This window comes from Mchenga conophoros, linkage group LG12, assembly GCF_057382185.1.
Source record: "Mchenga conophoros isolate Kocher_MC1m ecotype Shallow Benthic linkage group LG12, M_conophoros_male_GT1.1, whole genome shotgun sequence".
NCBI lineage: Eukaryota > Metazoa > Chordata > Actinopteri > Cichliformes > Cichlidae > Mchenga > Mchenga conophoros.
The window spans coordinates 30,899,076-30,914,255 of NC_140537.1; the positions used below are offsets into that span (position 1 = coordinate 30,899,076).

Genomic DNA, 15,180 nt, shown 5'->3' on the forward strand with positions numbered 1-15,180 from the left:
CTGTCAAATTCTAGCAGGCTATTTATGTTTTGATAGGTGCAATTAGACTACAGAACATACAACAGGAAGTGCAAATAATTGTGTATGCTAATTAAAAAAAACAATGGCGGCTTGACTACAGTTTTGCATCATAATTGTCACTGAAATGAAACGTAATGCGGTGTTAAGGTTGTATACACAGTATGCGTTGATTTTACAGAGCTAATGTCCCCTGTTAGTTCACACAATGCGGTGCTAAATAAAATTTACCAGCAGGTGGGGATATAACACCTTGAAACTTTCTCAAAGCGGTTTGGTTTCACGGCATTGATCTGAACGGTATATATATATACATATGTGTGTGTATATATACACACATATGTATATATATAAAGGGTCTATTTCAGTTTTTGAAGTTAGAATTTCTGCCAGTCTGTGTAAGACTGTCCAATCAGAAAGCTTTGAAGCCAGTGGTACACTGTGGGTTTTCTATGAAATTCTAAATAGAGGAAGTGGAGGATGCTTTGTTACCGCCCATTTCCCGATAGTTAATTATAAAGCCAGTGAAGCTGCATCAGCATGGTCTCAATGGCACGTTATGAAGACAGCAACCTATCTCTGTTTCTCAAACATATTAGAAAGAGCAGAATAACACTGTAATAGAACATTTAGACTCTTATTTAGCTCAGCATGAAAGGTAAGTTCTAAAATTATCTAAACTTAATGCTCGTTTTTAAAACATCAACTCAGTGTCATTATTATTATTATCTTCTGTAGCATTTAGCATCTTCATCTGGGTGTTCATCACCCTGCTGCTGTTGCTGCTGCTGGAGAGTTCATCATGTGCTGGTGACTCAAGTGTTGGTAAGCAGTTTCTTTAATTACAACATGGGACATGATGATTGATTATCCTGATGACCTTTTGATTTTCAGTAAACAATCATTTCTCCCATATCGTTTCTTGTTGTGTTAGTCTGTTCATTTTCTACATGAAGGTTAATCAAGCATATTAGCAACCACCAAACCAACTCTAATATTTGCTGATTAAACATTTAGCACATAAAGAGTCAAAGCTGGGGCCTGAGGGACCCAAAATTAGCTTTTCCATTCATTCCTCTGCAGGGCTCTGGAAAGTTCACATTGGAAAGTGCACTGATACTCCTGGTATTCCTGCCAGAAAGTAACACCTCACAAAACTTCAGCTGTTCACAAACATCTCAAGCTGCCCGTATTGTGTTCTCTCTGCCAGTGGTTTGCTTATTAAACAATATTTATGAAAGTATCTCAGCATTTCTGAGTAACATCCATTCTTCTATCATGACTTTTAATTGATGTGCTGCAGAGCACAGTTGCATGGTAACAGTCATTACCCACACATGATGGTTAGCAAATTATCTGTTTCCTTTTTCATTCATCATTCATTCAACAGCAGAAGACGATGGGTGCAGAGAGAGCTTCAGATCAGGAGGAACTATTGAGAGCTTGACAATGCTTTAAGTTCCACTGTTTAGTATGTTTCATATATGGTTGAGAAGGGTTTTGTATGCACATGTGAAATTTGGCAGGGTACTCTGCACAAAGAAAGAAAGAAAAAATGGTTTAGAAAGCCAAGATAAGGGAAGGTATTTGGGAAGGAAGTCAACAAAGGCATACAGATTTAAACTTCTTGCAACATAGTTACTATAGTCAGCAACAGTAAACAGGGAATCTCCAAATGTTCTTATCTTGAATGTGCTTCCATGCATAAGAAAAAACGAATTATTTAATAACCCATCATGAATTAGGTCAACTTTGGATCAGAGGGATGAAAAGAAGGCTTTTTCCTAAACTCACAAATGGTGACCCCTGTTGGTTTCAGACAAGGGCATTTTCTTTACAGACGTACACAGGGCAAATTACTGACTATTCGGACATGAATTTATTGATCGTGGGGAGACCTTGCTTTTTTCCTCCAGTACACTGGGGAAAAGGGTGACATTTAGAGCGATGGCACTAACAAAACGCATTTCGCTATCATTGTGTGCACATTTAATGTTGTTGCCACTGTGTAGATTTTTACAACTCATAGCATTAGAATTTACATGGTACAACCTCCTTGTGACCTAAGGGGAAGTTCTTTGTGCTGCCAAACTCATGCGGGAGTAATGCGTTATACTTCCTGTGCAGTATTTTTGTAAATTGTTAAAGTATTTTAATAACTTTATTGTTAAAAATAGTGTAGAGCCACCTCACACTTTTTTGACAAAGTCACACTGATACGCCTAAGTCTATCTGTTGTTCATTCAAGGGTAGACATGCTTAACTATCCACTCATTTCCAACTAATGAGGAAAAAATGCTTCAGTGTCATATTATCTCATTGAACTTCTGCAAGCAGGAAGGGGGGGGAGGAAGCGATATTACAGCAAGCGTTAAAGTCACAGTGAGGTTGCTGGGTTTATTCGTAGACATTATATGCTTAGAGACCATTAAGTCAAACTTTAGTTTCACAGTTCATACATGGGATGTTTTCTATGTTAAAAGCTAAATGCAAACTCTGTCCTTTATTAATTGTCCTAGGACACCCCAATTCACTGATGTTTTGTTTTTGGTTCTTTTGCTGTATGCCTCTGGTTACATTTTTGGGGAAGTGAGTTCAGCAAATGTTTAGCTTAAGGACTGTGAAAAGCTTAGTGAGACATGCATACATTAACAAGCACAAATGCAGCTGTATTTGAATTCATCCTGCACTTTCACACTGTCTGTGCCTAATTAAAATGGGCTTTTAAAATCATATTCAGTGGGTTTTCTGAAGCTATTTGAATGTAGGTGCAGATAAAGCTCAAGTCTAGTTCCGTTTCTCAGAATTAATTAACCGTAATTTAAAGACTTTTGTTTAGTGTAATAAAAAAACATCCAAATATTGTAACTCCATGTCTTCTACAGACATACCTACAGTACATGTACAAAACTGCTCACTACTAAGATCTGAGATGCACCAACCCTGATATTAATTGCTGGTTTATTTGTAAGTTTCAGTGGTATTTTTACTCTACAGTGAAGTAATTACAGTAATTAGTAGCATCTTACTGTTACCTTTTAATGCACTTAATTTTCCCCATCTGTATAGAGTCATGCAAAAACTTTATCTTTCACAACACTGTATATGCATTTAATTGTTTGAATGTCAACCGTTGCTTCATATAGATATCCTCATGTTAATAAGCCAAGTATCCCTCACACTCTCACCCCACGAATCATTTAGCTTAGCTTTTTTTTTTTTTATTTCAAGTTATTCATTGATTTTTTTTCTTGTTTGCAGTGAATCCCTGTTGCTACTACCCTTGTCAACATGCAGGAGTGTGTGTGCGATTTGGTACAGACAGTTTCAAATGTGACTGCACTCGCACTGGCTTTTATGGAGACAACTGCACTATTCGTGAGTACAACATTTTTTTTACAAACTGAGCAAGTTGATCTGGAGTACACAGCTAACCCTTTATCTTAGTTTTGTTTAGATAATCCTATCTGTGCACAGCTATGATAGATAAGTCAAAAGGAAACACTCATGAGTAACTAGATAAAAGAGCTGATGTTTTGCATTTAGAAACCATCTTCTCAATATTTGTTTTTGGTTGAGATGAGTAGGTTTAGGTTTTGTGTGAAGGGAGGAAGTCAGAGTCACTGAAAGAAACAAAATGCAAAACCTGTTTGTTAAGCGATTCTTACTGATATTTATCAACGTTTTTAGTTGGCATGCATGTGTCACATTCGGAAACATCAATTTTCAAAATGTCAACCCCATTGCTTAGATTTTATGAAAGTTGTTTTAGAGATAGATTTTTGGCTAAACCTGCTACATGTGATGAATAAAGAAAACGAATGTTACAAAAGTTATACATATACATTTATTTGTTTCCCATTAATACAGGCATTAGTGATATATTTATAAATGGCTTACAATTGGCATTTAAAGGATGAAAAACAGTTTTGTTTTTGTTTTTTTTTATTTTTACTTTTATTTTTTTATGCGTAGCGGAGTTTTGGACCAGAATTCGACTCATGCTGAAACCCAGTCCTTCCGTGACTCACTTCATCCTTACTCACTTCCCGTGGTTTTGGAGCCTGATAAACAACTCTTTCCTACGAGACACCTTCATGAGATTAGTGTTGACAGGTAGGTGAAATAAACGTTCTTAAATGAGTTACTCAGTCAGCAGACTATAAAATGTTTAGATAATTCCTTTACCAATGAGAAGGTCCCAGAAAATCTCATGACACATAAAACTCATTCAAAATTCACGTTATAGGGATTTGACAATTTCCTATTTCCAGATAAACAGCTGCAAATAACAAAGCCTGCAAGATATAAGAAGAGTTCATAAAGCTAAATTTATGTATCTAATAAAGACATTTTACCTATGACTTTGACATTTATTCCTAAAGTCAGGAGTGACCTTATTCCAAGCCCTCCCACCTACAATACCAAATATGGATACATTAACTGGGAGTCCTACTCTAATATCTCCTACTACACTCGGATCCTTCCTCCTATACCTGAAGACTGCCCTTTGCCTATGGGTGCTAAAGGTGAGACCTACACAGCTAAAGAGACATAACTGTGTTTCTGTGGAAAGCTTCAAGAGTTTCTTTCTCTGCAGGTAAACCTGTTCTTCCTGATGCCAAAGTCTTAGTTGAGAGGTTTTTCAAGAGACAGAAGTTTAGGCCAAATCCTCAGGGAACCAATTTGATGTTTGCTTTTATGGCTCAACACTTCACGCACCAGTTCTTCAAGACAGACCATAAAGTTCAGGGGGGCTTCACCAAGGGTTTGGGGCATGGTGTGAGTTTCTGACATTCTACATAACAAAGATGTGTGTTGTACATCATTTCATTACACCAAATGTAAGCCTTTTTTCCTCTTTCTTTTTCTTTTACCCACACAGGTAGACGCAAGCAACATCTATGGAGAAGATCTTGTGAGACAACATCAACTTCGGCTTCATAAAGATGGAAAGCTGAAGTATCAGGTGTGTCTGACATAGCTGCATATAAACACTAAAGGGAGAACCTTATAAAAAGTTAGAGAGAAAAAAGAAAGTGCTTGAGCTTTCTTGCATACATAATTAGTATGACTAGCTAAACGCATACACCTATCTACAAACCTGTAAACACTGTCATATACATTCATAGTTATATACTCACAGTTAAATACTTAATTTCATTTAGAAAAAAGATTTTTTTAAAAACTTGAATGAAAACAAAAACCTATTTAGCTTAGTTTTTTAATTAACTTCCAATAATACTTGAACAGGAATACCATTGTTTCCATATTGTGGAACATCTCTGTGTTCATAGTTTCATCAATTTTCATGAAATCTCCAAAACCACTGGTTGAGCCCCAGACCATGAAAGAGCATCCACCATGCTTTACAGAGGGGTGTAGATACTTGTTGTATCTCTCATCTGACCTCCTCCATACATATTGGCGAAGGTTTGAACCAAAAACTTCTAATTAGCAGTAACTGCTCCATACGACCTGTTGCCACAGATATTCCGTCCAGTTCTTTGGCAGTTTGGCATAGATCAGCCTTTCCTCCCTTTAAGAATGGCTTCTTGACAGCCACACACTGAGACTAGTTCTGATGAGGCTTCAGCAAACAGTGGATAGTCCTGTATTAGATCTTTGTTGGATTTTTTTTCCTTTCTTTTTCCCCCTAGTTTTTAAAGGACATGACTTTTGTTTTTTGAGCCTGACACTTCTTCTGTTTTCCACTTGCCCAGTTTCCTCAGATTTTTAAGGATAATGACCTTCAGAAAGCATGAGGAATATAATGCTCACTTGGTGTTCTCACCAGAAAATGAAGCTTTGTCCACACATACACGTGTATTTTTTTTAAAGAAAATTTCTTCACCCACATGAAAAAGCAGAAAAATTATAAGTGCTATCAAGACCATGCCACAGCAACAAGATGGCAATATAACCGAAATGTTGGCCTAACCTAAATTAGCTGAGCTGTCTAACATGTCAAGCTTTATCTTTTTATGTCTTTAGGTCTTTCAGACATTTTTTAGATTTCTGAGTCTCGTCCTTTTTAAGGTGAAAATCTGTCAGCCTTATATGTTAGAAAATTAGACATTGGGTTTTGAGTCTTACACTTTTGAATTTAGGTGGTTAGAGTGAGCATAACATCACAGATGAGATTTACACTGTCACCGTGAGAACCATGACCACCGACAGTCTTGGAAGTTAATCTGATCTAATGTACCAGACAAGCAAAAAATTTCTTCCAAATGCTGAACTTATTAACTCCAGTCAGTCATATTTATTTTTCAAGTAAAATGTTTAAAAAAGTAATACCTGTAAGTTTCAGCAATATCTTGTAAGGGTTGGTACCTAATACGGGTAACATACTACATTCAAATTTACCTCCTCATCTTTAAGAAAACTCTCCAGAGCTCTGTGTTGTATATGTTCACTGAGTCAGATATAGATTGCTTGCACTTCCTTTAGCATGTTAACTTGTGAGAACATCGTGTTGGATTTTCTAGATGCCTGTGGTAAGTGGTTAAAACAAAATTTCAATCGGTGACCATTTTTTCACTGCCACCTTATCAGCATGTCTTCAGAACAGTTTAAGAAGCCTCTTTATTTTACCCATCTTCATCTAACAGCTTGATGTTGTTGCTTTACAAATATAGTCCATCAGATTTTTGTTTTTGTTTTTTAATTTTATTTTACATGAATTCCACTAGTATATGTTAATTTCTATAATATAGTCGGTAAACATAGTAAAGAAATCACTGGAATTAACTCTTCTTCCACCCACAGCTGGTAAATGGTGAGGTGTACCCTCCTACAGTGTCTGAGGTCCCAGTGCACATGGTGTATCCTGAAAACATCCCAGCAGACAAGCGTCTGGCCATCGGTCAGGAGGTATTTGGCATTCTGCCGGGTCTAACCATGTATGCCACCATATGGCTGCGGGAACATAACAGAGTCTGTGACATCCTAAAGGCAGAACATCCCACCTGGGATGATGAGCAGCTTTTCCAGACAGCCAGACTCATCATTATTGGTGAGTAAAAGTAAATATTTAATCAGAGAATGACTGAAACACACAAAGTAAGTGAAACACAGTAAATTCAAAACACTAGTCTTTTCACTTTTTGTACATCTTTATCAGCTACTTGTCTGTGAGTTGATATCTTTTGTTTTTTTGTTTCCTTTTTGGCTACAGTGGTAATTGGCTACAGTTTGTGACTATTGTTGAACCGCTGCTGGTAAAACAGACTGATATGAAGTTTTCTGCAGACATTCATAGCTAAATGTCCTAAATGGCTCTGCTTGAATATGATTGAATCAGTTGAATAGTATGCAATTCTGTACAGCCTGGATGAAGCACTTGAATGAAAGGTTATATTTTAGCTTGTCATTTTAGGGACTATGCAAAGTAATTATCACTTGTCTACATTAAGTCAAAATGTTAAGTCAAACCTAATTTATACCTTAAATTATGTATAGAAATATTATTGTGTCATCAATTTTATCACCTGAGCAGGATTATGATTTTACTTGAGTGAAAGGGCCACACACCAAAACAGTTACTCAGCACAAAACATATTTCAGGCTCTTGGCCAGTACATTTTTCATATGATACACATACAGCGGGGAAAATAAGTATTTGACACATCAGCATTTTTATCAGTAAGGGGATTTCCAAGTGGACCATTGACACAACATTTCCACCAGATGTTGCCATCAAGCCAAATATTGACGTCATACAAACAAATCAGAACATATAAGTATACAAGTTAAACCACAATAAATAAAGTGAAATGACACAGGGAATAAGTATTGAATACATGGAGATAACAAGGGGCAAAATGACATAGAAAGCCAGGAGATCACCTGAAATCTGTCAGTATTGATAGAGAAATCCTGTCCCCTATCAGTACTAATTGATATCAGCTGCTTTAGTCCTAATTGATGGCCTATAAAGGCTCCTCATTACCCAGAAGGCACACAGGAAAGACTTCATGATGGGTAAAAGCAAAGAACTCTCTCAAGATCTTCGTAATCTTATCGTTGAAAAGCATTTTGATGGGAATGGTTATAGGTGCATTTCCAGAATGCTGAATGTTCCTGTGAGCACTGTGGGGGCCATTATCCGGAAATGGAAAGTGCATCAGTTCACCATAAACCTGCCACGATCAGGTGCTCCACGCAAGATCCCTGTCCGAGGAGTCCAAAGAATAATCAGGAGGGTTCTCCAAGAGCCAAGAACCACTCGGACAGAACTTCAGGAAGACCTTGCATCAGCAGGTACTGTTGTTTCAAAGAAAACTATAAGCAATGCACTGAACCGCCATGGCATCCATGCACGCTCACCACGCAAGACTCCATTGCTGAACAAAAAGCATGTCAAGGCTCGGTTAAAATTTGCGCAACAGCATTTGGAGAAGCCTGTGGATTATTGGACGACTATAGTATGGTCAGATGAAAGCAAAATTGAACTTTTTGGCAGTCATTCTACACACCATGTTTGGAGAAGAAATGGCACTGCTCACCACCCCAAGAACACCATACCAACAGTCAAGTTTGGGGGTGGAAGCATCATGGTTTGGGGCTGCTTTTCAGCAAGGGGTACTGGCAGACTTCATATTATTGAAGGCAGGATGAATGGAGAGATGTACCGGGACATTCTGGATAAAAATCTGCTGCCATCTACCAGGAAGCTAAAAATGAAAAGAGGGTGGACATTTCAGCAAGACAATGATCCCAAACACAAGGCCAAGGAAACAATGAAGTGGTTTCAAAGAAAGAAAATCAAGTTGCTTGAATGGCCCAGTCAATCACCTGACCTAAATCCCATAGAAAATCTATGGAGAGAACTGAAGATTAAAGTTCATAAAAGAGGCCCAAGGAACCTTCAAGATTTAAAGACCGTTTGTGTGGAAGAATGGGCCAGAATCACTCCTGAGCAATGCAGACGACTGGTCTATCCATACAAGAGGCGTCTAGAAGCTGTAATCACCAACAAAGGCTTTTCTACAAAGTATTGAATAAAGTGTGTTCAATACTTATTCCCTGTGTCATTTCACTTTATTTATTATGGTTTAACTTGTATACTTATATGTTCTGATTTGATTGTATGACTTCAATATTTGGCTTGATGGCAACATCTGGTGGAAATGTTGTGTCAATAGTCCACTTGGAAATCCCCTTACTGATAAAAATGCTGATGTGTCAAATACTTATTTTCCCCGCTGTATATTAAGATAAAAGGCCACATATGAGCTTGGGTGTTTTCTGATTCAATTCTGAGGCATAAATCAGAAAAATGTCCATATACTCTCAGTATACAACAAAAGGCAGGTCTAAGAGTTATTTTAATGTTTATTAAAGTCATTTGCTGTGTCCTGTTTATGGCAGTGCTTCAGCCTTAGCGCTGTGAGATTTGAAGTTTGAGGTTGTAAATTTAAAGGTTTGTGCTCTGCTTTGAGAAGGTGATGCCACGATCACTACATGTGCACGGTTGCTGTTCTTTTTCTGGCTTTGTTTGATGTGTCTGCCGATCACTGTTTTGTTGTTCAAACCACAAGAAGACGCCATTTATTCACCAACAAACCACTTATGAATTTGACACTGTTCACTGTTTCAGTGTTTCGTTAATTACTAAACATGAAGATAAATAATATTATTTTTCCACAAATCGAAGCTAATTTTTGTATTTCTCCCTCAGGTGAGATCATCAACATTATAATAGAAGAGTATGTGCAGCACCTGAGTGGCTACATGCTGGACTTGAAGTTTGACCCAGAGCTGCTCTTCAATACACGTTTCCAGTACAGCAATCGAATCGCCCTGGAGTTCTGCCACCTGTACCACTGGCACCCTCTGATGCCCGACAGCATTGTCATAGAGGGAGAAGAAATACCATACTCTCAGTTTTTATACAACACCTCCCTCCTGATGCATTACGGGGTGGAAAGGCTGGTGGATGCATTCTCTCGACAGATTGCAGGACAGGTAACAGAATTATAGAAGTCAGAAAACGGGAAACGGGTCATGTATATTTTTATCATTGCTGCTGTCAATCAGTTAACAGAAAGCAGCACCATCAGCCTCATACACTTTATCGTTTTATAAATAAAGATAAATCACAATAATCATCGGTTCTCACTGTGTTATGAAACTGCAGCTACTTATGACAGATGATGCAGTGCAATACATTTTCACAAACACTGAACGTCTACATTTCATAACTCTCAATTACTTCCTAAATTGAGATTAGTGATAATGCTATCAAGTTATGTCTTTTAGCAGCATTAGATTAATGCAAAGTGGTATAGTACTTCTGTGTGTTGCAAGGCTGAGAATGTGTTGCAAGCTGTCATGGAACAGCAGAGTTTGTCACTCACTGCTCATGAAAAAACATTTTTGTGGCTTATATTCACACTTTTAGATAGGAGGAGGTCACAACTCTCATCAAGTGGTGCTTAAAGTTGCAGAAATGGTCATCAGAGAATCCAGAGCTACACGTGTGCAGCCTTTCAATGAATATAGGAAGAGGTTTAACCTGAAGCCTTACACGTCCTTTGGTGAATTAACTGGTAAGTTAAAGAAATATGAACACATGCATGCCCCCTTTGTTACTCATTACACATATGTGACACAAAATGCAATATACAGTATGCATGCATTTTCGTCAACCACACAGCAGCATAGCACATATGTGTAAACAGCACTGGACTGTGCTTTTCAAGGCACTGTCTGCATTTTCACACAGCATTACTAGATATATTTATTTTTCCTGTGTTGAACATATGATCAGTAAATTCACACATCCCATATAGAATGATAATTTGATTCTATTGTGATACTTAGTAGTTGGGGTGGCTGTACTTCAGGAGGTAGAGCAGCTCATCTAATAATTAGAAGGTTGGTTGTTTGATCCCTGGCTGCTCCACTCTCCAGTTTGCATGCCAAAGTGTCCTTGGGAAAGAAACCTGCATTCACTGAAGTGTAAATGTGGGTGTTAGATAAAAAACACTTTAGAAGAAAGTGCTTATAAAAGGATATAGTGCTCAACTAGAGTAGAAAAGTGTTATATAAGCAAATACTCACTTTTGAAACTTCTTTAATAAAACCTTTTGCAGTAGTCCCAGCTGAGTGAGAGGCAGGATACACTTTTTGACAAGAAAAATATAAATTATAAACCAAAGCAGCAGAAATATTCAGCTGATAGTGCTGGATGAAAAAATTATTTAAACTAACTTAAATGTGTGCCTGAAATTTTACAGTACAACCATTTAGTGTATGTTGAGTAATTTGAGTTGCCTCATGTAGATTGCTGGAGAATCAGTGGATTTTGAGGGTTTCGTGCTTGTATGAATGTTTATATACAATTAAATGAACGCACCAGTAGCTAATGAAATCAGTGTTTGACTAGTTTCGAACTGTTGGCATTAAGACTATGGTAAGTGTACATAAAATTGGTTCAGCAACAGAAAATCACTCTTTTTATTTTACATTTATAGCAACACAAGAATTAAATGAAACCACTGCAGTAATTTCCTGCCATTTTTCTGTTTCCAAACAGACAACACTGAAATAGCCCGAGGTTTAGAAGAGCTCTATGGTGACATAGACGCCCTGGAGTTTTACCCAGGCATAATGCTAGAGAAAATCCGTCCTAATGCCATTTTTGGAGAGAGCATGGTGGAGATGGGTGCTCCCTTTTCACTGAAAGGCCTGCTTGGAAACCCAATCTGCTCGCCTGAATACTGGAAGCCCAGCACCTTTGGAGGAGAAACCGGCTTTAATATCGTCAAGACGGCCACTCTGAAAAAACTGGTGTGTCTCAACAGCAAATGGTGTCCATATGTGGACTTCCATGTGCCGCGCAATGAGGACGAGGCAAAACCGAGGAAACCGTCCACTGAACTTTGAATTCCGACCTGAATTATTATCCTACTCAGGCAGAGTTTTTTGGCTTTTACTGAGAAAGGATGATTTTAATACTCAGTAGGTGTAACCCTGCCAGCAGTGAATGATGTGCCAAAAATTTAGGGAGGTCTACCTCATAGAAATAAAGATGACAAACCATCGAATCGGATCTGGTGACCCATATATGACTTGATACTCAGCACCACAGTTCCTCTAAACCTTGATTTCTTTTTTTTTTTACATGCTTTAATTTGCAGGCTTTTGAATAAGATGATATTTTTTACATTTTAAAAAGAAGGAAAACTTGTGTATTTTTAAAGTGCAAAAAATAAATGTGAGAGACACCAAAGATTGATGTGTTATTTTTGATCAAAATGAGCTTTTAATCTCTGAGAAACACTGTCATTCAATAATAACAGGAGATTTTACGAATAAATCAAAGTGTTTTGGCAAACTATGTGTGTTTCTTTCTTGAGTAGATTAAAAATCACAGGCTGCGTGTTAGTGGAGTGGTGAGTGAAGGAAGCTTTTGGATAAAATCGCAATGTGGACGTTCTGTGGGGAGTTTGCATGTTCCTGTTTGCCTGCTTTCTTCGGGTACTTTATCCTCTTTGCAGAGTCCAAAGTCATGGATGTTAGGTTAACCATTGAGTCTAAATTAGCTATGGATAGTTTATGAAGTGCTGTATGAAGATACGGTTAGAATGTGATTTATAGTCAAAATTTCTTTGAGTGGTCAGTATGACAAGAAAAAAGTCACAGCAAGCAAAATTTAAACTCCTATTAAAACGAGCCAAGATCACCCAGCCTCTGGTTTTCAGGAAGTGTGTGCCACAGGTGGAGGGTTGCTTTCTTTTTAATCCTGGCAACACTGACTAACACTGACCTGTCTGTCATTACCTACGGGGTCTGGTGCTACTATACCTATTGTAGGATTCACCTCTATGAAGTAAGAAAGCTTGACTTAATTAAACCCTGAGTAAAAGTTGATTTAAATCTTTTCAAAGGCCAAGATTAATGGGTTACATTTTATAAATGTATTTCCTGATAATGCAAAGTAATTTCTATTACTTCTGTTTTCGATTCTCTGTGGCAATAAATAGTATAGACTGACAGACAGCATCAACCATAATATAAGTTTTATCACCATGACATTTTATTCCTCTTTCTCAAGATTTAAAGACATCCTCAGTACATTTAGGCACATAAAATCTGCTCTGAAGCAGTTTGTGCATATTGATACTTGGGGTGTAACTTCATTCTGTGGTTCTCTGTGCAAGTCCTTAGATGTTTTTTATTTTTAAATGAACACATAGATTGTTTCAAGTTCCAGTTTGTTCAGATAAACACGTGATTTTGCAGGCGCTCACAAACAAAAGTAGTTTTACCGAATCAAACTGCATTTCTGGCAGTAAAAATGAAAGCCTGTAAATGAATCATACAGTACTGTGCAAAGGTCACAGGCCACCTCTCAGTTGTTTATATTATGCCTCCAAGAAGCCAGACTTTCTTGTATCATTTTGAAACAGAAAACCTTGAGGTTAGGTGGGGTTTTTTTGTTTTTTTGCTGAAAGCTTAACACTGACCTATGAACCATTCAAGCATAAAAAAGGAACCGAACCCAAACGATGAAACAGTTTTGTGTCATATACATACTTATACATAGCAGACAACTCAGCAAAGAAACAATTTTAAATGGTATCTTCAGGCACTTCATTATTAGCAGCCCAATACCATTTCATTGCATAAAATCTTTGGATTTTTCCCAAAGGACTATTGCCTGAAAACTTGCGAAGTCTCCCAAATGAAGGACAAAGGAAAAAAACAGCAGGCCTAAAAACATATATAGCAGATTAACAGTTTAAAATAGTCTTTAAAAATAAAAAAAACTAAATCTAGCAAAGACCTGACACCCGAGAGATGCACCTGGCCCTGCAGTCTATCCATCAGACTGAAAATCACCAACAGTAGGTCAACTGCAATCACGTGAGTCATTAAGGGTCACAGCAGCAGCCAACGTGTCATGAAAAGAGGCAAAGACATTCACTTTGCCACTTTAACCAGAGAGAAACAGATTAACAGATGATCAACAGTCTTGTTCCCTGTGTGGCTGATTTCTCAGCGAAACCCAGGTGGATAGATAACTTGGAGAATGAGAAACAAGGGAAAGAAGTTAAACACAGATGAAGACAATTGGGACAATCACAAAGGAGGAAGTAAAACTAACACAGAGCATCAAAGTGAAGTATTAAAACATGAAGCTTAACACAGACTCACTGAGATAGAACAGGAGGACAGTAAAACTGATACAGAAAGACAGAAGGAAGAAGGGGCTGCATATTCCACAGAAACGAAATCATGACTCAAATATGTAATCCTTCAAAAAACTAGAATCAACCAAAAATCTCAATCCTAGCAATAATTTAAAATTAAAATGATTCCAACAGCAGTAAAATCAAACAGAAGTCAAAACATAACGATAATAAACACATCTAAAGCTTCGATGAACATACCACAAAACCCCTCATGACATTGCAGTAACACATTACAAGTTGCTACTGTCTAAATGAGCTTTTAAGTTGCAGTCTTGCATGCTATCGCCACAGGTCTAAGGTGTTCTGTTTGCACACGATGGCTGACAGGATGCAGAGGGTAGCGTCTCGTCTTGTGAGAAACGTACTTCCACTCTGCTGTGGAAGTTTTACCCCATAAAAGGTGGCCAGAGTTACTTCTGTTTCATGTGTGAATTTAGTGGTTAGATTTAAAAGTTCTTTGCTTTGAGAAAAGAACTGCTGTATCATAACAGTACCCAAGCTGAATAACTGAGCAATAACTGAGGTTCAAACAATATGATAAATAATTATAAATAGTTATTTATATTACTATAACTAACACTGAATTCAAAGTTATTTATAGTAATAGGACGCTGCTACTTCTGTGTATCAACCTGAACTTACTGAATGAAAAGCTCCATACTGGCTTATGTAACCTTTCAGACATGCTGTATTTTTCCACACAGAGTATTACTTTGATGGTACTTTTAACATGTCATATGGTTAGATTTCTCTAGAGTGAACAGCTGCTTAACAATTAACGATTTATTTATATTAGATAGGATATTTCTGTATATATATCTTCTGTAAGCTCGATTCCACCACCTGGCCGGGGCCTTTCTGTGGGGAGTTTGCAGGTTCTCCACGTGTTTGCGTGGGTTCTCGCCTGCTTCCTCCCACAGTCCAAAGACCTGCAGTTAGTGAGGTTAGGTTAATT

At 37.6% G+C, this 15,180-nt stretch overlaps 1 protein-coding gene across 1 annotated transcript; it reads left to right on the plus strand.

The window, feature by feature from the left end:
• The first annotated feature begins 571 nt into the window (after nucleotides 1–571).
• Nucleotides 572–12,346, plus strand: ptgs1 (prostaglandin-endoperoxide synthase 1). Its single transcript, XM_085295218.1, has 11 exons — nucleotides 572–676; nucleotides 757–843; nucleotides 3,280–3,396; nucleotides 3,994–4,134; nucleotides 4,404–4,547; nucleotides 4,619–4,800; nucleotides 4,904–4,987; nucleotides 6,790–7,036; nucleotides 9,704–9,990; nucleotides 10,427–10,574; nucleotides 11,564–12,346. Exons 1-11 carry the CDS (start codon nucleotides 670–672, stop codon nucleotides 11,911–11,913), a joined length of 1,794 nt encoding a protein of 597 aa, XP_085151344.1. The 5' UTR covers nucleotides 572–669; the 3' UTR covers nucleotides 11,914–12,346.
• The last annotated feature ends 2,834 nt before the right edge of the window (nucleotides 12,347–15,180 follow it).